Source organism: Numida meleagris, chromosome 1, assembly GCF_002078875.1.
Source record: "Numida meleagris isolate 19003 breed g44 Domestic line chromosome 1, NumMel1.0, whole genome shotgun sequence".
Classification (NCBI taxonomy): Eukaryota; Metazoa; Chordata; class Aves; order Galliformes; family Numididae; genus Numida; species Numida meleagris.
Genome location: NC_034409.1, coordinates 113,197,264 through 113,221,977, shown reverse-complemented (window position 1 = coordinate 113,221,977; position 24,714 = coordinate 113,197,264). Strand labels below are relative to the sequence as shown.

General features: G+C 36.3%; 1 protein-coding gene across 14 annotated transcripts in view; it reads right to left on the bottom strand.

Moving 5' to 3' along the window:
* DMD (dystrophin) overlaps positions 1–24,714 on the bottom strand; it is a 1,007,484-nt gene that overhangs the window by 236,220 nt on the left and 746,550 nt on the right. For all 14 annotated transcript variants that reach the window (XM_021408144.1, XM_021408061.1, XM_021408111.1 and 11 more), the window contains one exon: positions 21,861–22,015. In XM_021408144.1, coding sequence (XP_021263819.1) covers positions 21,861–22,015 — 155 coding nt within the window. The remainder of the gene's footprint in view (positions 1–21,860; positions 22,016–24,714) is intronic.

The window sequence follows — 24,714 nt, the reverse complement described above, 5'->3', positions numbered from 1 at the left end:
ACTGCCATTCCAATTCAATTTGCCACATGTAATAGATAATATCAGCATACAAAGTCTTTGCAAAATCAGGCAAAATAGTTTCTTCACATTCAAGTTCTTCAACCCATTAAAGGCACATTGTAACTTACAAGCCATCCAGCAACAGAATCAGAATCACAGAATCATTAAGGTTGGAAAAGACCTCCAAGGTCATCTAGTCTGACTGTCAGCCCATCCCCACCATGCCCACTGACCATGTTTCTCCGTGACATTTCTCCACGTTTCTTGAACACCTCCAGAGACAGTGACTCCACCATCTCCATGGGCAGCCCTCTAATACCTCACCATTCTTTGTGAGAATAATTTTTTCCTAATATCCAAATTGAACTCCCCTGGTGCAACTTAAGACCATTACCTCTCATCCTGTCGATGTTACCTGGGAGAAGAGAGCAATAAGGTCTCCCTTGAGCCTCCTCTTCTCCAGACTAAACAATCCCAGTTCCCTCATTCTCTCCTCATGAGACTTGTGCTCCAGATCCCTCATGAGCTTTGTTGCCCTTCTCTGGATGTGCTCCAGAGCCTCAGTGTCTTGTAGTGAGGGGCCCAAAACTTAACACAGCACTCAAGGTGTGGCCTCACCAGTGCTGAATACAGAGGGACAGTCACCTCTCTGTTTCTCCTGACTACACTATTTCTGATACAACCCAGAATGACGCTGGCCTTCTTGGCCACCTGGGCACACTGCTGGCTCAAGTTCAGCTGAGCATCTACCAACACTTCCAGAGTCCTTTTCTTCCACGCAGCTTTCCAGCTACTCTGCCCAAAGCCTGCAGAGTTGCATGGTCATTATTGTGACCAAAGGACAGGACTTGGCACTTGGTCTTGTTGAACTTCATCCCATTGGCCTCAGCCCAGCTACCGAGCCTGTCCAGGTCCCTCTGTAGGGCCTTCCTAACTGCAGGCAGATCAACACTTCCTCCCAACTTGGTGTCATCTGCAAACTTATTGAGGGTGCACTCAATCCCCTCACCAAGGTCATCAATAAATATATTAAATAGGATAGGTCCCAATGCCGACCCCTGGGCAACACCACTCATGACCGTTCACCAGCTGGATTTAACTCCATTCACCACCTCTCTCTGGGCCCAGCCATCCAGCCAGTTCTTTACCCAGCAAAGAGTACACTCATCTAAGCCATGCACTGCCAGCTTCTCCAGAAGAATATTGTGGGAGATACAGTCAAAGGCTTTGCTGAAGTCTAGGTAGAATACGTCAACAGCCTTTCCCCCATCCACCAGGCAGGTCATTTGGTCATAGATGAAACTGGTCAAGCAGGACTTGCCTTTCATAAACCTGTGCTGGCTGGGCCTGATACCCTGGTTGCCCCATAGATGCTGCATGATCACAGTCAAGATGACTGCTCTATGATCTTCCTCAATACTGAGATCAGGCTGACAGGCCTGTAGTTCCTCGGATCCTCCTTCCAATCCATCTAGATAGGTATCACATTAGCAAGTCTAACTCTAGTAACAGTATCCTACAAGTACACAGGGAGGAGTTTAGGAAAAAAAAAAGGGGGGGGGATGAGGGGGGGAGAGAATCTCAGGACTTGAAGCTTGTGCATACATAATAACACAAGCACAGATACAAAAGATATATAGAAAGGAAGAATTATTAGAAGTGTTACTCTAAATCAGAATTTATTTTTTAGAGAAACAAGACTGCATTAAAAAATACAGCAATTTACTGATCTGAGTAAAGAAAGAGGTTTTAATTATAAATAATCCACCAGTACTTCTATGATACACAGAAATCTTACATTCCATCTTTCTTTCAGGCTACAAAAATGTGTTGCTTATCTACAAACTTCCTAATACACCCACCAGAAAATATTTAGTACTTTGCATTTTAAATTTTGCTAAACCTAGCATTCAACTACATTGATAACTCTACAGTGTATCAATAAGCTTCACTCTACTTGGCTTTCTAATTACTTCAAAATTATGAGGTTAGAATACAGAAAAGGTCTAAAAATGAAGAATAAAGCAGAGTATAAAATCCAGCATGTGGTAAGATAACACATAAAATTATAGTGGAGTCTTAAATACATATATTGAACAAGAAATTATTGTACAAGAGCAAAATAAAGCTGTTTTCCTGCTACTTTGTATCATCAAAATATGTTTAATTTTGTAGTGAATGCAAACTGTAAGAATGGAACACAAAGCAGAGAAACCTCACACAGTACAAACTCTACAAAATACTGCTGCAATCCTGTAAGATGTTCATAGGAATAATGATTTTTAACCAGATGATCCTTCTTTTCTCTGTTCTACTGCAGTACAAAAATATCATATCCCTGGGAGAAATACTGAAGGTGGAATTTGTCTTATTTTGATCTAGACACTCAGAAGACAGGCAATAACACCCCCCCTGCAAAACACAGAGGCAAACATTTCTGGAATTTAATTCCTCCTCCTCCCTCTCCATCCCCACAGATCTGTTGAACTAGATTCAAGGTCAATTTTTTTCTCTTGACTACGTTGCTAGGTTACATGACTAACTTACATACTTACGAAGCTTAAAATTTACACAATTAAAGACAGGTGAGATAGTCCAAAGTTTAGTCCGGGGACTGATTTTTAAGACCAAGTGACACCAAGTGACAGAGAACTGACCAACTCCGATTATCATACAAGTTTTTTTAGAGAATAGAAATCATTGCACTCTCTTACGAACTTATTGGCTGAAAGCTCCAAACAGGAATAAACCGAAGGCACATCAGAGGAAGTAAGTCACACAAAATGTGCAAATGTGAACCTCTGTATTCACAGACAAAGGTTAGTGAGGGTTGAAAAAAATTGCAGCCTCTACTGCTAGAAACTGATAAAATAGGGAGAACCTTTAAGCTTGTACTTTGTTATATAGCTGTTTACAAAAGTTTCAGAAGATAAAAAGTTAAAAATGAAGTTATCTGCAGTCTGTATGATATTTAAGTCTGTTAGCATGCTACTGTACTTTTAACTGAAGTCATTATCTGTATTGTGATGCACAGAATCATAGGGGTTGAAAGGGACCTTGGAAGATCGTTGAGTCCAACTCCCCTGCTAAAAGCAGGTTCCCTACAGGAAGTTGAGCAGGAAAGTGTCCTGGCGGGTTCTGAATATCTCCAGAGAAGGAGACTCCACAACCTCTCTGGGCAGCCTGTTCCAGTGCTCTGTCACCCTTACTGTAAAGAAGTTCTACAATACTTGAAATTAATCATTCACATTTTTTGAATATCTGTTTGTCTACTTGAGTTTATAACACTAATTTACCTTACAGTATATGTGGCAAGAGACGGTGCTTAACATTTTCAGATGCTCAGTTGAAAGGAAACCGTTAAGTGCAGTGCATTATATGAATGTACACTAGACTATGTACTGCACAGAACGCATACAGAAATATCTTGACAAAGAGTGAGCAAAGAAATATTTATAATGGACTAACAGAAAAGTATGTTCCACAGGTGTTTCTTTAAGGGTGATAGAGTGGAAAAATACAGCATCATTCAGCCTTCAACAGATCACTAAATCACATTTCCATCTGCAGGCTGTGGTGATCTACTGTTATTGCACTGTGTTGTAAAATAAAACAACCTGGACTACCGGCTGGCAAAACATCAGCAAAAGGTTTACTTCTACTCTTCATGTGCCTTGGTGTAGAACTGTATTTTCTCCTTTTTTTGACATTACTATTCTATAGAAAAAAAAGTGTTACTTGAATTTTCTTTTTCTGGGGCCAACTATCACAAGACAATTTGAAGTACCTATGTCTGCCTCCTAATGCTGGAAAGCAGTTTACAGTTTTTCATGAGGATCATATCACTTCTGCTGGTATGACAAAGAAGAAAGTGCAAAACTTTATGTAAGATTTAATTTTTATTCCAAAATATGGTTAAGCTCTTACTGGTAACTTTTCTTCAACTACCTTAATTTGAACTGATAAAGAAGCAATCATAAAGAGGTAGAATAATTTAACCTCTACTAGAGTGGAAACAGTAGGATATGTCACAGACATGAAGAGAAAATGACTACTAATTTTCAGTTCAGAAATGTAACATGAAATCCTAGAAATAAGTCCTATTGATAACATTTTAAAATGCAAATTCAAAATAAACCATATTAATTTATTTTTGGACTGCTGCTGCTTAGAGAAAGCTCCTTCTAGAATCTAGCAATTTATACTCTATAGTGACAATTAAAGTTATTATATGTTAATATGTGATTATCTTGTGATTAATATGTGATTAATATGTGATTGATTATTAACTCTGGAAAGTCTGGTACCCATTAAGCATGGAAAGCTATGCTGAGGGACCATTCTAAGTACTGCTGTTGTGCAGTTTTCTGGATCTCAATCAGCTTGTCACCTCATTCAGGGAGTGAGTATTTTCCAGTAATGCTTTTGTTTAATTGTTCCTTTTAGTTCAGCCATCCTTACACAAGTTACTATTATATATGTTACCATATATTAATATCTATATGGATCTGGAAAGCTCTTTCCAGAACACTCTGAAAACCATTCTCTAGTTCATGACCTGAAAGGGTTATTCCAAGCTGGCAGAATGATTTTTTTTTAATGTTACTTGTATATAGCTCCATCTTTGAAATGACTTCTGTGTAGCAAAGACAAGAAAGCCTCAAAGTGCACCTAAGGACAGAGCTACAAAACCAGCATCTGAATCTCTCCAGAGACCAGAGTTCAGATGTAGCTGACTCTTAACCAGAGGCTCTTGGTTCTCACTGTTCTGGGTAAGGAACCACGAAAGCTTTGATGTACTGCTACAGAACTTCGAACTTGTAAGATTGTCTCTCAATTTTTTTCTATCATTTTGTGCTTTTGTCCTTTCATGTAAAGACTAAGGGACAAGCCTGATGAGAAGTCTACTTCTAAAAAGACAGAAGTAGCCTTCTAGAATTCTCCGTCTGATCTTTATCCCTGCTATTACTTTCCTGAAGACAGCTGAGGTGGCGACCTGAAGAGGAGGCAAGATTTTGTTTCATTGGTGGAAAGATTTTTGAATGAACAAGAAAAAAACACCCTTGTTGGGGCCTGAGGAGAAAGCTCAGGCACCACTGCACTGATTCAGCCACCTGAAAAGGATTCCCACCAGTGGCAGCGTACTTTCTATATGCATTTATTCACTGTAAGAGGTTTTTCTTTTGCACCTTTGTCTCAAAGCTTGTTGAGGAACACAGATGGACAAGTCCAGGGAAGTCCTGGTCAAAGCTGGAAAAATCTTTTGTCTGAAGTTTTGCAGGCCAGGGGCAAGGAGAGAGAGATATGTAGCAGCTTAATGGCCAGGAAGTCGTCTTTTGTGTGGGCTCATCTCGAGGGAGATAGCCATCTCAGGGGTGCTGCACATGACTCTTATCTAAGTGCACAGGAATGCCCCACGACTGGCAGAAGAAGGAGGATAAAAATGGGACCTACAACCAAGAGAAGTGAGGTCTCTGACATCAGATTCCTCGTGACGTGCTACCTGCCTGCTGCCAGACTCTCCTGGGCCTGCTACCCGCTTGCTGCCTGTTTCTCCTGGACTCCCTGCTTGCTGCCTAAGGACGGACACTCTGCTGCTGCCTTCTCCTGCGCTTCTGCTCCTGTATCGGCCTCTGACCATTGGAACGCCGTGCAATGGGACGCTGCCCGATCTTTGGTAGTGACTATCCCCACTTCACGTCATTCTTGCTCTTTCCTATCTTTCCTCTCGCCCACTTTCCCTTCCCCATCACCCTAATCCATAATAATTGCTGGCCTTCCCTTCCCCATCTCCCTGATTGCCTAGGATCTGTAATAAACTGGTCGGACCAACATCTGAACTGTTGTTTCTTAATCTCACCTCGGGTATAACTATATCCTCTTGCTCTGAAAATCAGAGCGAGACATTCACTCACATTTATGTTTTGACATTGTGATCCAATGATCTACTGGAATGTAGGAAGGGAAGCTTGAAAGATTAGTAAGATGTGACTGTTTTGGTTTTTTTTTCCCCAGAAAGCTTTTCTATTGTAAAACTGCAGAACTTGAAAATACATTATAATAACACATTTCTGGTCTTTATGTACTTATGAAAATGGATGTAGCAATAGATAGAAACTACTTCAGCAAAATAGATAAACTATTTCTTTTAATATTGTCCATTGGCTGGCTTGTTTTTATTCTTATCACAGTTTTCTCAAAATAGCCAGACTCTTTGGGGAAATAACAAAAATAATTTAAAAAAACAGCATTTTCCTTTGAACTCATTTATTTGTTACTGAAGACACTAAAGCAATTGAAATATATATATTTGAATTTAGACTGTTTGTTCCTTAATTTTCTTTATCAATGTACCTTTGATATTTAATGAGAAAGAAGGAATAAAAGAAGAAAGTTATATATATCCACGATGTTTCAGATCAACATTGGATATTAATCCACCATCTCTTCTGCACCATTATTTGTCACACTGAGAAGGGTTGCAAAAAGCAAAGGAAATATCATGCACCAGAGCACAAAATCACATACACGCTTTAAATAACTTCTTTTCAAATAAGCATCTGCCAATATCAGTGCAGAGGACCTATGACATCACAGAGGAAAACTCCTTGCTGGCCTTTTGAAAATAAGCATATTGTCTGAATTCCTTTAAAAACACATTTAAGGTTATGTTTTATGTTATTGAAAACAGTTTATGTTTACTTGGGATTTCTTACTCATCAATAAATTTTAAGTAAAACAAATCATTTTCCAGAGAGGAAATGTTAAGAATTACTAGGTTAAAGAAAAGAGAATATAAACAGCACACAACAGTCACAGTCAACACACAAACTATCATTAAAGATGACTTGTAGGTACAGAGTAATGTTCAATCAAGATATTATTTTTTTTTAAATAGCCATTAGTCTGAAATTCAAATCTTTTTTTTTTTTTCCTCAAAACTAAATTATCTGAACTCACAGAATGATTCCAGTCTAATTTTCTGTATCACTTGAGTAGTGCTCCAAGAAAACATGGGGAGATAGTATTTAATAATTCTGGTATTCCCATTAAATTGAGAAGTCAGAGAATGAAGAAATCCTAAAATCCAAATCCGACAGACAAAAACAGTTTCTTATTCTGACAAAAGAAGGAAAGAGATTATTGGTCTGATTAGGTCCTCTTCACACTTCGCAGTCTATGATACTCAGAATTACGTTTTTCCGTGGATTCCAAAATATTTCATTCGTTTGAGATTCCAATACAGTCAACATTGCCATCTCATAAAAAGCATATTAATTACTCAGATATAATTTATTAAGATACAATCTTGGCTTTCTAAGACATTGAAGTGCAATTAAAACTGATGATGAAAGTAATTTGGTTCTAAAGGCACTTGTTTTCTTACTCTTAATTACAGTAGAAAACTCAATTTAATAAGACTATGAAATGCACTGATGGCATTACATGAAATCAATTAGGACTCACAAAGGATACTATTAAACTGTTAGTGCAGATTTCATTTAAAACTGCAGCCTCTGAGGGCTGAGCTTTGTGGCCCAGCAGAATAGTGATTTGTACTGTTCAAGAGAAATAAGCCTCAGTTTCCAGACTGGAAATCTTCCCTGGCAGCACTTATGGTTCTAATTGCATCTTCTCATGTTAAGTGGTAGTTACACTAAATAAACTCCTATATAATGCATCGTTTTTCCTTCTCTAAAACCTGGACCTGAAATAGTACTCACATTACACAAAGATGCTATGGGATAGACTCCAAGTATTTTAAAACAACTATTGCTATATGTCAGTGTATTTTAACACACATACAACTGCTAAAAATAGAAATAAAAAAAGGTGACAGTCATTGTTCAGCTGAGTGATATTTAAGTCAGAAGCAAGTGATAACCAAATCTATTTAGCATCCATGTAAGATATAGAGAAAGTAGACTATCTACTGTTTCTTATCCTGATAATCTAATGCTTTAATATTAGTTGTGAAGAATCACTCTGTATCTTATATATGTAGCTATTATTTACTATTCAGGAGGTTTCAGACTCCTACAGAAATCTGAAATTGAATAAGTTCCCCACAATAAGGAATTAGTGGGATTAAAACAGTCCTGCTGCAGAAAGACCACAGTACAAAAGGAACTATAACTGGAGGTAATATGAAAAGAGAGTAATACTTAACAAAATGATCATTATGGAATATCTACAAGTCTGGGAAGGAAATAGAGATCTAGTTTTCTTAAGATCATGCAAATAAAATTAAACAAAAAGTAGATCTTATGAAATACTGTTGCCAAATTCAATAAGTTCCGGAAACATTCAGCACTCAGTTCAGCAGAACTCAGTAAGTTTTTAATACAAAAGCCTTCCAGAGAAAATCCTAAGTTCACTGAGGTGACTTCAAATGGAGTAAGGTATTTTGTGGTAGTTCTACCATTAGTACGTTAACTCTTTTGTCAGATAAATTTCAAAAGGTAAAAATTCTTAGCAGACAAACCCATCAAAGAACAATACTGGACATTTTAACAGAGTGGAGACAGGCATAAGTGCACCAGAACACTAAGTTTGGGAATGAGGAGGTCTAACCACTTGTGTAAGAAACACCATGACACAACTGCATCACCTAAAATTTTGCACGCTCCTATGCAACTCTGACCCTATTCCAAATGTAACTCTTAAACAGCACACAATTTGTGATGTTTTCTTCCACTTCAATAAGCTTTTAAATAATCATCAGTTGTTTGCATTGAAAATAAGCTTGATTTGGCTTGTACTTTATCTTTTTGGAATCACTCATATAAGAGTCTTCTATATATTCCAGATAATTTATCCAAGGCTTAGGGAGATGTATTTTATTTCCTTAACATAGGTATACCTGTTCTCAAATTAATTTCCGAATTTATTCATAGAAATAGTTACACAATTCTATCTTCAGCTCATTGAAATAAACCTATAAAGTACACCATAATGTCTTTTACGGAAACATAACTTTTTATTTTCTGCTATTTAACTAACAGATAAATTCAAAACAGTCTCATATATAAGATGCATTAATGAACACCGAATTAGCTTGTATGTGAGATGAGATTTCAAAATATCAACGTTCTTTAAGCCTATTTTCTTTGTAGAAGGAACTTAGCTCACCTTTAGAAATAATTCCTTTCCACCTAGCTGCTGTTATTTCTAAATAGAAAGCCTAACTCTTGCCAGCTCAAAGCCCCCAGATGTGATTGTATTTGACACAATAATCATCATCGAATCTTAAGACCAAAATCTGGTTGGCAGTCCTTGACTCAGTTCTGCTTTCCCAATTAGCTGAAAAATTTCAGTCCAGATCATCTTCCAGAAAATATGTTCACATTTACAATTTTTCACAGGTGAAATGGCATGGCAATACATTCTAAAATACTAACCTGATAATCATTTTATTTTATGTAACCATCTCTATTAAATGAGATTTAAGAAAAAAAGTAGCATTCATTTATATGATACTGCAAGAAATAATTCTCATCCATCACATGGATATGAAAAGCCTCAAGAAATATGAAGAATTAACTATGGATATTTTTCCAGATGAATAGTTTTGAAAAGCAAAGTTCAAAAGAATTCCAGCCTCTACCAGTACTATCTATTCATTAGAAAGAAAACAACATAGCTTTTAACCATGGTATAGTAAAAAAAAAAAAAAAAAAAAAAAAAAAAAAAAAAAAAAAAAAAAGTAACTTTTGATTCTGAAAGAAATTAGTGGTAGAATGCATTTTAAGAAGTTAATAGAAAGAGCCACATACTTCTATTTGGTCAAAGAAACACAGAATGGTTGAGGTTGGAAGAGACTTTTGGAGGTCATCTTTCCTGATCTCTCCTCAAGCAGGGATGCTTCAGACAGTTAATTGTCTTGATGGCCCTTCACTGATTTCCCTTGAGTACGTTCAAGTTTCTCTGCTATGTGGAACCCAGAAATGGATGCACCACTACAACTGTGGCATCACCAGTGCTGAGTAGAAGGAAAAGATGACCTCCCTCCACCTGCTGGCAACACTTCTCCTAATGCTGCCCAGATACTACTTGGCTTCTTTGTTAATAGGCTACACTGCTGGTGTTCTCTGTGACGCCAGAGCCTTTTGCCAAGCTGTTTCCATCTGGATGGCACCAGCCTGCCCTGGTGCCTGGGTTTATTCCTTCCCAGGTGCAAGACTTGGCACTTCCCCTTGCTGGACTTCATGAGGTTCCTGTAAGCCCCTTTCTGCTATTCAGGTGCCTCTGCATGGTAGAATGAGCCTCTGGCATATCAGCCACTACTCCCAGTTGTGTCATCTGCAAACATGTTGAGGGTACATTCTGTCTCTTCAATAAAATCATTAATGAAGATGTTAAACGCTAATCTAGGATTAGATCTAGCATAGACCTCAGACATACTCCACTAGTTAGGGGCCTCTAACAAGACTTCATGACACTAATCACCACCCTCTCTGAGCCCTGGCCATGCAGGCAGTTTTCACAGAATCACAGGAGTTGGAAGGGATGTCAAGAGATCATCAAGTTCAACTCCCTACAATAGGTTGCACAGGTAGGTGTCCAGATGGGTCTTGAATATCTCCACAGAAGGAGACTCCACATCCTCTCTGGGCAACCTGTTCCAGTGCTCTGTCACCCTTACTTCTGTACTGCTTTACTTCTGTAAAGTTCTTCTGCATGTTTGTATGGAATTTCCTATCTACAAGTTTTAGGCCATTACTCCTTGTCCTATCACTACACACCACTGACAAGAGCCTGGCCTCATCCATTTGCCTCCCACCTCCCTTTAGATATTTATAAACATTAATCCGATCCCCCCTCAGTCCTCTTTTCCCCAGGCTGAACAGACCCAGGTTACTCATCCTTTCCTCATATGGGAGATGCTCCAGGCCCTTCAGTACACTTCACTGTTCATATTGATTTTTTTTAAACTATATCCTAGTACTACAAATGATTCCTAGAAATCAGATTAGAAGAGGTATGCTAACAATTGATGGGAAGAAAATTAACATAAAACATTAAAAATAAGAGACAGGTTCTCTCAAAATAATCATGAGACAGTAAGCTAAGTTTTTATTATTATTTATTATTATTATGCCTACCCTCCAGTAAACAATAGAGAGAGCTGCCTTGTGTTGCAATTAACAAAAACAAAGTTCAACTGATATTAATACATTTATTAGCTATGCACAGGTGAACCACAGAGAACTTGTTAACCTTCCTATTCAAAATGCAAACAAGTAAATGTATAAACACATTAGTGATAAAAAAAAAAAAGCAGCTTGTAGCATTACTTAACCTACTCCTTACTGCCTTTGCATTGAGGTATGTGCACAAGACTGCATACAAATAAGCCATAAATTTGTTCTGCACTATTAGAATAGATTGTCATAAATTCCATGTTTTAAAACAGCCATGGATCTCTAAGTTTTTGTGTTTTACTGACTTATTTATATATACTATATATATACACTGTACAATCTTTTTTATCTGAAGGTTAAAAATACTAATAATTTCAGAAAATACATATTTTCAAAGACACATGGTATTACCATGACACATTGTTTTTACAGATTTTTAGTATATTTATATGGCATTTTAATTTATTGGAGTAATTTATGTAGTTTTTTCTTAATTATGCATACCTCTGATTTAAAACGAAGTTCTGTTATCTGTAATCCAATGCCTGCAATGCAGTTTGTCTCAATTGCTTGAAATTCTTAAATATTCCAAAGAAAACTCTGTGTTCAAATCTGATTGTCTAATGTGCCACAACTTATTTGGAATGACAACCTGAACAAGAGCAGCTTATTTATCTTACTAATTTTAGTAGCACTAAATATCAAGTAGTGACAGTATTTTAGCAAATTTAATATGACTAGTTCACTTGACACAGTCCAAGCTAACCATGTCATACATGTAGCAAACTGCTGATGACACCACACAAACATGTAATTATATTCAGTTACCTTTAGTATTTATGGCTAGCTAAATGTTGCCCCTCCACAGACAGACAGTACATGAACAAATATACATTTAGAAGGCAAAACCATATATAAACACAAAAATACTAAACAGTTGCATTTCAATCATTCTAGGACAGAAACAGGAATGAAGCCCTCTGTGATAATGAGCACTCAGAGAGATTTCTGCTTTCATGTGTAAATACAAATCTAGATTTCTTTAATAAGTGTTTTATGGTCCAATAAAAACCTCTGTATTTTGGAAAATGTACTTGCCAAATTTGTATTAGAAAAGATGAAAATGACAATAAAACAGTATTTTTACCATTCACAGGTAAAGTCTCCATACAAGGAGCTATTCAGGAATCATGGCAGGGAGGCAAAGTTTTGTTACAAGAATGTCTTGGATGAAACAAAACAGAATAAAAAAATATAATATACTCCACGGAAATATTGTTTCATCTCGAACACTGGGAGCTTGTGCTAGGGAGAAGAACTAGGTGTTCTTCAGTGCACTAATTAACCATTAGGAAAAGGGTCTGAAGAGCAAGGTAGCAAATTTATGTAGGTTAGTCAAGGAGGAAGAATTGGATAATTTAGGATGGTACGAATTATAAGGAATGTGACAGCAGAAAGATTCAATATAGATGTGTCCAAAATACCAGCCACTACAAAGAACATTGTTAATACTGTTGGGTTCTGAACTATTTGTAGCTTTGAAGAAATTACATATTTAAAATCAAGGCCAACTGCTTAAAGAAGATGTGAATAAACACCAGTACCTGAAAGATTAGTAGCACCAAAAATAGGCATTAATATTATGCACATCTTTAACTCCAGTATACATGCTTTTCACTGTACTTATTCTGGCTTGGGTATCTCATCCCAGCCAGCAACAAATAGTAACTTTGGATATAAAGTGACCAAAACAGTGATGTGACGTGAGAATTTAGGAAAAGTAAAATTTAATTTAAAAGTTGCATGCATTTACATTCATTTTCCTCAGCATGAAAAGAATGGTGGTAATTCTTCATGGCTCCAAGGGGTCAATACAAGAGTGCTGTCTTGTTTGAATAAATCTGTTTGGCTGGCATTCCCCAATGGAGCAAAGAGAAGGGACAGCCCTGGTGAAATTCATGGCTTCACCGAGGGAAAACACGGCTGCACCAAGGACAGATCGTGCCTGACCAATCTGGTGGCCTTCTATAATGGAGTGACGGCATCGGTGGACAAGGAAATGGTAACTGATATTGTCTACTTGGACTTCTGCAAGGCCTTTGATGTGGCCCCACACAACATCCTTATCTCTAAATTGGAGAGAGATGGATTTGCAGGGTGGACTATTTGGTGAGTAAAAATTAGTTAGATGATCACAGTTTTATGGTGTGGTCACCAAGAATGATGTGGAGCTTCTGGATAGGGTCCAGAGGAGGGCCATGAAGATGATCAGAGGGCTGGAGCACTGCTCCTATGAAGAAAAGCTGAGGGAGCTGGGCTTCTTCAGTCTGAAGAAGAGAAGGCTCCATTCTCAAAACAAAACAAACCACAGATAACACAAGTTGTGTTGTTGTGGAGTACAACTTAGATTAAAAAAAAAAAGAAATAAAAAAACCAACATTAAATTAGACTAAGGTCTAATTTTACTTGAATTGAAAAAAATAAGACAGTATATAAAGAATACTAAAGAACAAGAAAAAAGAAAACAGAATATACTAATTAGATAAAATACAGAAAGTGGGAAATGGGTTTTGCAAGTGTGGCATTTGGAGTAATTCCAATAAATTTGTTTTACCCATACATTAAGTGAGGTGAAAAAATGGAGTCTATATATAGAACACATTTTAAAGAGATAAAAATAATACTTCAAAAAAAAAAGTGGACCTGTATCAATTCATTGCCACGGGACACTATTGTTCTTAAGCTGATACATATCAGATACATAACTGATTATGTCTTTTATACAAAGGATGAATGTGCAGACATGTCAGCTACAATTATAATTCCAGGACCTATTATTTCTTATCATTTGCAGGAGCTATTATTTCTTACAGTTTGCAGGGCATACAACATTTAGTGGAAGAGAAGAAGCTCTACATTTTTAAATTTGTCAGGGAATACAGCATAGTACAATTAAATTTGGGGTATTGGTAAAGATGTGAGGCATACTGCATGTTAAACAACGTGAACATACCACATTTTTCCTTTTCACGAGTTCCTTGCTTCCTTAGTATTTCCCTTTGTAGGTATCAGGGATGTCTGAAAAGCTTTACCCTTAGATCTACTGGTTTAATGTCACCTTTCCACAATGATTTCTCACCACCCATATTTTAGGTCACATAAGAATAGTACATTTCTAACTGTGTTTTCCCATCTGGTCTTGCCACTTCCCTCCGCTTTGGCCAGGAAGAGTTACAGTTTGCCCCTCTTGCCACTGATTCTTATCCAGAAAGAAAAAAAATAATTGTCAGATGTCAATTTCTTTGATAGTTTATACAACAAAACGTGTGGTCCAAGTTGAAACTCAGAGACATAGAAAAGGCAAAAAACACTTTTACAAAATAGGCACAGTTAGTGACATCTTCCAGGAGACCAAGGATTTACCAGGCAGACTGAATGGTTCTCTCAGTTTAGAGTGTGACTGACAAGGCAGTGACGAGAAGGCTTACTCTGTCTGTATAGGAGCTATCGGAAGCAAAACAACAACGAAGCACCAATGCTTGCAAAAGCATGAAGAGTCTGTAAAAAAATTCCGTAGAAAACACTGGGGGAAAACTAAACAAGGACATCATAAGAATAATAATGCAAACAAAAAATGACAACTAAGGTCAAACTCCTTTGTGCTGGCACTCTGCTAGTCCATCAGCTTTATTAATTTCTGTTCAGTTGTTTGTTTTAAAGGACACGAAGCCTGATAAGCTGTCTACTGAGGGGAAAGGAAAGACATTTGTTGCAATAGGTTCTGGATGAGAACAATAATCGATTTGCTAATTTATCTGCAGACTAACCAGGAAATAAAGACTGGACTTTCAAGGCACGGAGCATTAGCTTCCTTTATTGATGAAATAGAGACGAAAACTCTCTAAACTCTCTTCTGAAAATCTTACCTTTAAGAAAAAGAACAACACATTTGTCTTAATTTCCTAAAGGAGTAAGTACAAGAATAGACATTTCTGTTTTCTCTCACAAAATCAGGCTTACTCATAGCTCCCTTAGTACCTGGCTCCTCCTGCTCCTCCCATAGATGCAAAAGAATAAGAATCCTACAGAGCGTTTCCATATTAAGCTCTGAATATAATCCATGTAAGTGCATGAAATTGCTCTCCATTTAGAATGCAGTATTGTAAACTATTTAAGGATTTTGTCCCATTGGGTTGCACTATAGCATGATAACTGTTTCATTTGCATAACAAAGGAATACAGTTTAACAGAGTAAATACAAACAAAGCAGTAAAATTTACTTTCACTTGAGACCAAAATAAAACCAGGAAAAATAAAAATAAATGAAAATGGAAAAATGTAACTGTCTGAGCAGGAAGGAACAGTCTTTCAGATATTCCACTTCAACTTCTTCTGCTTAGTTTAAATAATTGACTTGCTCTCAGTATTTGAGGCTAAAGGCCTCTTTGAGAAATGTCAGTGCTGTCATCCTCTCTAATTTTCTGCAATGAAATCATTAACATTAGATTACAGTTAACAGCCACACCCACTGAATTGTAAGTCAACTGAATTCATAAGTCTAAAAAAACCTCAGAAAACCACCTGTGGGGCAAATAAGTTGACGAAAATGAATTTAAGAACAATGCCACTTTTCTCTTAGAGGTTATTTCTGTTTGCCTATGTGGACTCAGCAAAACTCCAGATGATCTATTGCCTTTCTCAGAGTAATAGAGTTTCTTGCCCACAGATGTATCTATTCAAGTGGCAGGGGCATTCAATTTATTCACACCGGTATTAAGTTTTAAGAAACTTGTCACTGAAGTCACAAAGTGCCATAGATTCTTTTAGTAGAATGTAGATGCTACCCTTTCCTGAAATAATTCAAGAACATTTTCTCTTTTTTTTTCCCAATACGAAGAAAGTTTCTCAAAAACATAAGAATATGATCACAAAGGTAAAAATGACCAATCATGCCACATTCTGAGTAGCACAGCTTTTTCAGCTCAACCTATCAGACTTTTGAAAGCGCTGCACATCCAAGACTGTCCTGTCACAAACCAAGCTGAAAGATTTGGTACCCTCAATTGACTTCGCATCTCGGATCCGCATACTGGTGTAACTGCCACAGAAAAAGTGCAGTCAGCTGAGTGAAAAACAAAGTAAGGTGAAAAATAAAACATAACCACATAAGATGACTTTCAAGAAGTCAGCTTCAGATGGCATTTATGTCCTTTTATATTTTATCCTATAAGCAACTGAAATGTCATCATTCATACAGGCACTGTGAAGAAAAAATGATGGAACAATTGTAAGTGATGTCACTGCTGACAGTCTTGAGATTGTATTTTCTACGTAAATATTTGTTTCAGAATGTAGGCAGTTAGACTGCCATTCACATAGGTAACCTATATTCTGTACTTTTTTGTCTGGATTGAATGCTTTTTATGAGCAAACAAATGACAACAACAACAAAAAAAATACCACAACTTTGTTACTCTCATATTCAAAGGAACACTCACAGCAGGGCTACATTAGTTCTTCAGACATGAGGATGTATAAAGCTGTTTACTCTTTAACACAATATTGGATGCATTACCTGAGACTGGGAAGTATTCCTTTCATACAAAATGATTTCTTCTATTGACTGAATAAAATAAATTAAGTTCTTACAGAATCAAAAATAAGCAAAGATCTCAAAGACAGTATGTGATAAAACCCTAAACCAAAATTATAAACAGAATCAATATTAACATGTACTATCAATGTCTCTTACAAAACAATTGCCCTACAATTGCAATGCTTTCCGGCAGTCTTTGCAATTTTAAATTAGACTCTATTGTAAAGCTGCTGTAAATAACAAGTTTCGGCATGATATATTGGTTGTAAAAGGCAGTCAGTAAAGTACCTTTCTTGAGTCTGGCAAATTGTTTCAACGACAATCAAAAAACCATCAATATGAAGAAAAAATAAATATTATCACACTGTGGCTTGTTAAAATCAGGATATTTACATGGGACACTTGACTAATATCCTGTTTTTCTGAGGTCTTATGTTTGTGTAGATTTCTTGCTCACATTCACAAGAAATACAGCTCCATGGCCAGAACAACTGCAGGCACAGAAGTATAAGCAAGGTTCCCATGGTCACTAACATTTTTAATTTAGTTGTTTCACTGTACTCAAATAAAGCATGTCTGCACAAAGAAATTTAATAGCTGCTCATGCCCATGGAATTACACTGATTTTAGGAATGCAGATCAACCTCAAAAACAGTGAAAAAATGGAAAGAAAAATACTGAACTGGCTTGGAGAATTTAGAAGAAGGGATTTTTTTTTTTTTTTAAAGTAAAAGTGTAAAAATTCTTTCCTTTCAGCAATCCAAGTCTAAATGAACAAATGATAACCTCTTCAGAGATGTCTCCCCAAAAGGTAATATTAGGGCAGGTACACTGTACAGTTCTTCAGTAGAATGGCCAAGCTCTCTCTCTCTATATCATATATATACGTATTTGAATATGCGTATGGACATGTATATATGATTTTCACTGCTCATACTCTGTAGTGGGGAAAAGAGTTACTTTTTACATTTTGTCTGATATGTGCATCCTGTCTCATCCCAGGAGCCAGAAAAGCATCTTGAGCAGTTAAATCTGGTAAACATGTGGCATGCAGCCAGAAGTTCCGCTGACAATGAGCATGGGAACTGGCGGAAGATGCAAATATTTGAAGGTGCCTGTTACACAGTGCTGGGTTGGAAACCTAAGCGATTTTTGGAGTATGTATACAATTACCATCGTAATATATGCTCCATTTAAGAAAGATCTAAATACCTTTTTAGCTTAATATTAAAGTCAGTGAAATTTATACACACTTGGTGGATTCCCAAGAATTGAACAATTTTAAGCATGTTTTTATATTTTATATGATAATTCACATAAAATGTGTGCTCACAAATGAAGGAAGCAACATAAAAGTACCATAATGCAAATTTTCATATGTTGTAAATGAATAATAGTAGTTTCCTTCATCACGCCTTTTCCTCTTGAGAACGTTTTAGTTCAACTGTCAAATTTATTTTTGTTAATACAAGCAATATAGTTTGCTTTCTCCTTAATTGTTTCTGCTTTAAAAATATAGTTATTTCTTGGCAAGCTAACGCTTCTAAAGAGAAGAAGAGACCTGTTTACAAGCCATTTTGGCTTTTGCCCAGTTGATCAGTTCACGTGCCTTTAATGTCTCTGCACTATCAACAACAAAAATAAAAATAAAAAAAAATGAGCTTTGAGTGAAACAAAAGTGAACATCAATCAAACACTCATGAACTCAGCTAATAAAGAAGTTAGAATGCTATTTGTTACATTTCAATGTTATAAAACAGAACAGTAAGTCTGAGGGCAAACATTCAGCAATCAGCTGCAAATCTATTTAAGCAAAACAAAACACAAGCTGGCAGATGTTGCCTTAATGACTGAAAAACTTGCTTTGGCTGAACTATTGCCAATAGGCAAAGAGCAATATTACTGCAGCTTGCCTGTCTGTTGTTTTACTGATCTGGTACGTGGCAAGGAGGGTTTACACTTTTCACAGCGACACTCAATTTTAATATTAATGGCTAGTTAGAGGTAAACCACATCAAACCAATGTGATACACTTCAATTCTTTTATTTTTAAAAGAAAATATGCACAAAATAATAAGGCCAATTGAATTAAGGATACAAGGGGATGAAACTAAACTCAGGACATGAATAAGCACTGATAAAATTATTTCTAAAAATATTGGAGACAAGGCCAAGACTACTTGGAACATATTTCTAAATCACTACCAGGTCACTGAATGACCAAAGCACTACCTGCTTGTGGTCTAGATGAAAGTAATATTCAGTGATATATCTGAAACTATCGCATACTCAGCTCAATGGAGAGCTGTGATAAACAGTTCGAGTCTCCCTTTTCTACTCAGAGCAAATATTAACTTACAGGTTAAAAAAAAACCAAATACATCAAGACAATCTATTGAGAGCTGAAGTGAAAAGGGAGAAAAACAAAACAAAACAGGACAACAGAACAAAATACAACCATTAAATTGGCATTTAAGTCACCCAAAGACCCACTGAGTCCACCTTCTCTTTCCACAGAGTTGCTTAACAGAACAAATCTTTAGGATTCTTTCAAGACCTCACGCAGGAGCTTTTCCATGACCAAAAAGATTGGGTACTACCTGGAACAAAACTGATAAATCCACAGGTGCAGAAGGGCTCTCAAATTCAAGCTTTTCGCTAACCTCAGTTAGGTCCATATTTATCAGCTTTTCATGAAAGACTGTCAACGGTTTACGGGCGTTAGGCCCGATTCCGTGACGAAGGGGACGGGGGACCCAAGGGCCCACGTCCCGGGAAAAGGGGAAAGGGGAAAAGGGTAGGGAGATGGCCCTGAGAGCAAAGAACAGCGGCAACAATCTGAGGAGAAACAAACTAATTTACTAAATAAGATATCGGAATGCAAAACAACACACTATAATACAATATAATTACAATTTAAGCTGATAAATCCAACACAGAGAGAGAGAATGTCCCAAAATCAAGGTAGGCCTTACTCTACTACCGACGATAAGACGGCTGGAGAGCGAGGTGCTGCCAAGATGAGAGACGGCGGAAAAAGGGACGAGGTCTCGTGATCTGCAAGTTTTTATACTGCGAGCTTTTATCTTTTCCCTCCGGCTGGAAAATGGTAACAAAGGAGCAAAGTACCGTGGGGACTGTAGTAGTCCTTCTCTTCTGAGAACTAGGTATGTCCACTACATGATGTTATGATGTGGAATACCAATAACCGAAAATCATAAAACCATGACAAAGACAAAAGTGACACATCCCTTAGAAAAGCAAATCAACTAATGTTTGCACCCTACTTATTTTTCAAATTCTCAAATCCTGGGAAATCTTGGAAAAAATATATATACAAAACACTTAATTAATGTATTGTAATAGTAACCAAAACCTACAAAATCCTAGCTTTACAGTTACACCTACAAGCTTAATCCTACTCTCTTGTACTTCTTAATAAGAAATGCCTACTCAGTCATCTAAGCAGCTCTTTTTTTAAGCCATGAAATGTTTACTTCAGTAATTAATCAAACACACAAGCTGTGAGCAACTCTGGGTTTTGTAAAAACTTGCAAAGAGTCTCTTGAAGAATTTGTAATCTCTTTTAGCCTATAGTACTCAGTTGATTACGTGCAACAATGGCAATTAGCACATTAAGGCAGCATGAGACAGACTTGCATCTGTGCGGGAACCTTTAACAGACTTACAGATGCCTTCCTAGCTATAACTGCTACCTCAGCAACCACTGCAGCCACAGCTAGAGCTGGCCTTGAGAATTACAAAGCTATCATACCAAACAGCAGCTGTAGTTCTATACACAGGCAAAAACAATTCCTTCAGTTCTGACATCTGACCATTCTGACCTACTCACTTTACCTACTCACGGGGAATAGTTTTGAGCATGGGATACCCAGCCCTTCTCATGTAGGAAACCATCCAGCCAGTTTCTCAGGCTGCAGATAGTAAAATATTTTATTTTTAAAATATAGCTACTACCAATAAGGCTAAAATGGCTACTGCTATGTAAGAGTAGGAATACAAGCAAATATTCACTAAATGCTTACACTAATTTCCCAGTTTAGTTATTGTTTTTTTTTTTTTAAAAAAGCTTCCAAATTATGATGTGGCTTTCTTTTCTTAAACATCAGTATTAGCTGTTACTCATTTAAGCAGGTTTTTAAGTCAGTGGCAAGCCTGCTTCAGAAAAAAATGCTGTTAAAATGACTCATTCATATATATATTTACCTCATTAAAAAAAAAGTGTGAATAAATTTTTGTACTCATAGATGATTTAAGTAACTTCCATTATGCAAGATCATCTGAATTTATTGTATATTTAACAAAACAACTTTTCTGGCTTTGTTAATAGACTTTAATTGAAACATCTTAAAGACTAACACAGTTTTAGTTTCAGTTATAAGCTACAAAACTTAATCTAAGATACTAAACGGATTAAAACAACTTTAATTTTTATGTATGTTATCCACTGTACAATTATATAACTCCCTTTTACTAATACAAAGAAAGTCATTTTTATCTGAAGAGTATTCTGATTGTATAGATTGCATATTGGATGATCCATGATTTGGTGACAAGCTGCAAAAATTGCTTTTAGTAAGGAATTGCTATCTACATGAAACACTGCAAGACTGTGAAATGTAATCAAGAATGTGATCAAGGATCTAATAAAAACTTCCTTGACTATAGATTTGCTTCAAAGCTACAGGATAACATTTCTACTTTCAGCCTGCTTCAAAAGGATATGTCTGTAATTTTCTGACTCAGTTTATGACTCCAATAACATCACTGTAGTGATTGTAATTCAAAGATGGTATACTGAAATATGGTACACTTCATTTTAAATGGTTAAAATATATAACCTATCAACTGAAGTTACCTCGGAACTGCTTACAGAAGAGGAGAACTGGAAGGAGGCAAATTTTATGTGAGACAATTAACTGGCATTCCAAAGACACATCTCTACAAAATAGGAGAGAAGAATCGCCATCATTCTTTACCTTTCTAACAGCATCCACGTCATTTTCAAAACTTTTATCTTCTGTAATCTCCAACTAAAGCTGGACAATGTATGTTAGTGAACTTTAACAAGAAAACTAATAACAGAATTTATGTCCTACCTCTTATTGATTGTAGCCCATGTCGCATTAATGTTATCTGTCATCAGTTCTACTTTTCTGGTGTCATCTGCTGAATAATCACGGAGCAGCTTAAGTGCCACGTCATTCACCACTTCTACATTTGTTTGCCATTGTCGTATTTCTTTTGAAAATTGCTGAAGAAAAAAAAAATAAACCTCAGATTATTTTAAAACAATTACACACATACTATGATTGTTAGAAAAGGAGATGGACAAGTTATACCACCAGTATAAAAAATAAAAGGACTTTCTCAGGACTGATAGCTAAGATTAGATTCTTTTTCTAAATGTTTGATTTTTATTTTTTTTTTAGGTATAAGACTGCAGGACTACTGCTAATCTCTGAGAGGACTAATAAAACATGGCAGCTCAAATTGATAAATATTAGAATGCTGATTGTTGTTTTTTTGGACATAAATATATGGACACATTATTATATCTTCTACTTGTGATACTGAACTACACCAAGATGGAAAATATAATGAAGTAATATGTTCAGTCTAATATTGTGAAATAATACTAAAGATTTTATGAATAATGCCAATGCTTTCACATTTATTTCTTTTTACTGTATTGTTTTAGTGCATTGTTTATGTAATTAGTGCCATCTACTGGAACAACACTAAATCTGCAGTAAAGCAAAATTCTACTGGCAAGCCTAACAATATCTTTATAATGTTAATTTACTATTTTTACTATTAAAAAAGCTTTTTAGATCTTCAACATTCCTTCCTTTCTTTCTCTCTTCCCTCTCCTCTTCGCCCTGGTTCCTTCACCTAGGCCAGCTGTCTCACTGCAGCAGCAAGCCAGGAGATCTGAAATACACTTCCAGACATAAACCAGATCCTGTGCATCTTTACTGTTGTTAGCCTTTTCCTCAGAGAAAATTTCCATATAAATGCACTGAAGCCATGTATTCAATCCATAATGTGTAAGAGCAAAATGAAAGAGAAAAGAGAATCGATGATCTACTTGTACTTTTGTACTAGGCAAAAACTACAACTAAACAATCAATGGGACAACGCAAATGAAAGGAAATGGTTGAATTTGCCAATAGAAACACTAAGTTGCGTGTAAGCACTAGACACTATCTACCCCCAAAAGCACAAACAATAAGGCTTGACTCCCTTTACTGGTGTGCTTTAATACTCAAAATTAGGAAATCTTAATGAAGAACAACTGTTATTCTCTCTCTTTTCATGTACAAAGTTGTACTCCTCATAAAATCCTGTTTTGGTTCTGATAATGAATTTTCCACACAAAGCTGAACTTAAACATGCAATCTTTGATTAAACAGTCTACACACTAAAAATAAAAATAGTACTTTCTGAATATTTTGTGCTCGTATGTTTTCATCTCAGAAAGTCTGTAAGTTGATTTTGGTTAAGATTGAGACTGCAACTGATTTGACCTTTGAAAAGTGTATAACAGGAGTTTGGAAGGTTTTATTATTGTAATTTTTTTTCCCCCAAAGCCCTTGCCTGTTAAAAGATGCTTCATCATCTTTAGGTCCCCTCCATAACTTGAAACTGAAAACAACTGTTTCATCTCTTTCCTGTGTTATTCCTTCATGTCAGAACAGAACATTTACTGTGCACCAGATAAACTCAGACACCAAGATAGCAACCCAATTATGTATTTTGAGCAAGAGATCCTATTTTTATCAATCCAACATTAGGAGGAGCCTACAAACTCCCAGAGAACCACCTGAACGTGTTAAGTGCAGTTAAGCTAAAGCTGCTTAAATAATTTTTGTAAGTTATTTTCTCATGTTAAGTATGGAGTTGTAGTCAGGAGCACTGATAACTGTACTGAAAACCACTAACGTTCCTTTAGAAAAAATGAAGACAGGTGGTGCACTAGAAATAGTTTCCTAATTCCTTCCCTGACAGAATTGTATATACTAAATATGTAATTGTTAATATTTACGCACACATAATAAAATCTATAAAAACAAAATTAAGTAACATTTACAGAAGTTATCATTTCAGGTTTATAGGCTTTCTATGGTAAGTCCATTCTGTAGTTACATCTATTAATCTTCATCATACATTACCTTTCTCTCCACCTCACATCATACATGCATACTGCTACTTTTTTCTAGCCAGACCATTTCATCAGATTGACTGTTCACTGCTTTACAAAGAACAGTCGCCTCAGCATTTCTTTTTCTGTACTGTAAACTAATGGCCAGTAAATTTTACTTTGAGAAGAAGTTTTGTCCAGTTCCATGTAATGTTTACGACCTTATAAAACATTCTAAACCCAGTTTTACAATAAAAATACAGAAAGATCCATTACATGGCTATTTCCAAAAGCGTTGATTCTCACCATTAACTTCAACACTAATCCATTAACTTCCTGATGTTACAACACTAGGTTGTCACTCAGGAATGAAATTATGGATATAGAGCTTCGTGACAGAAACAATTTGGATTTTCTACTTTACTGGAACTGGGTATGTAATTTTTCACCAACTTTGATGAGCATATGCCTTGTTTCAACTGTACTTTTTGTGCACACACCTGAGAACAATGTGTTAAGGTAAATGTTTTAACTGCCTGTCCTATCAGACTCCCAATAAATTCTGTCTTACATAACTGTAAGGTTTTTTTATAATTGAATTCATGGCATTCTTGAATATCAAACTAAAAAAAGAAAATGGAAAAAAAAAAAGCATTAGTCCTTAGCAAATTAGCTCTCAACTAACTTCTATCTCAAAGGAATCATAGTTTTAATTAGCAGCTACACTGTCTGCAGTTCCTTTTCTTTTAAATGTCAGTAATAAGGGTGTCAAATTCCATTAAAAACCATCACTCGGCAAATATAAGCTA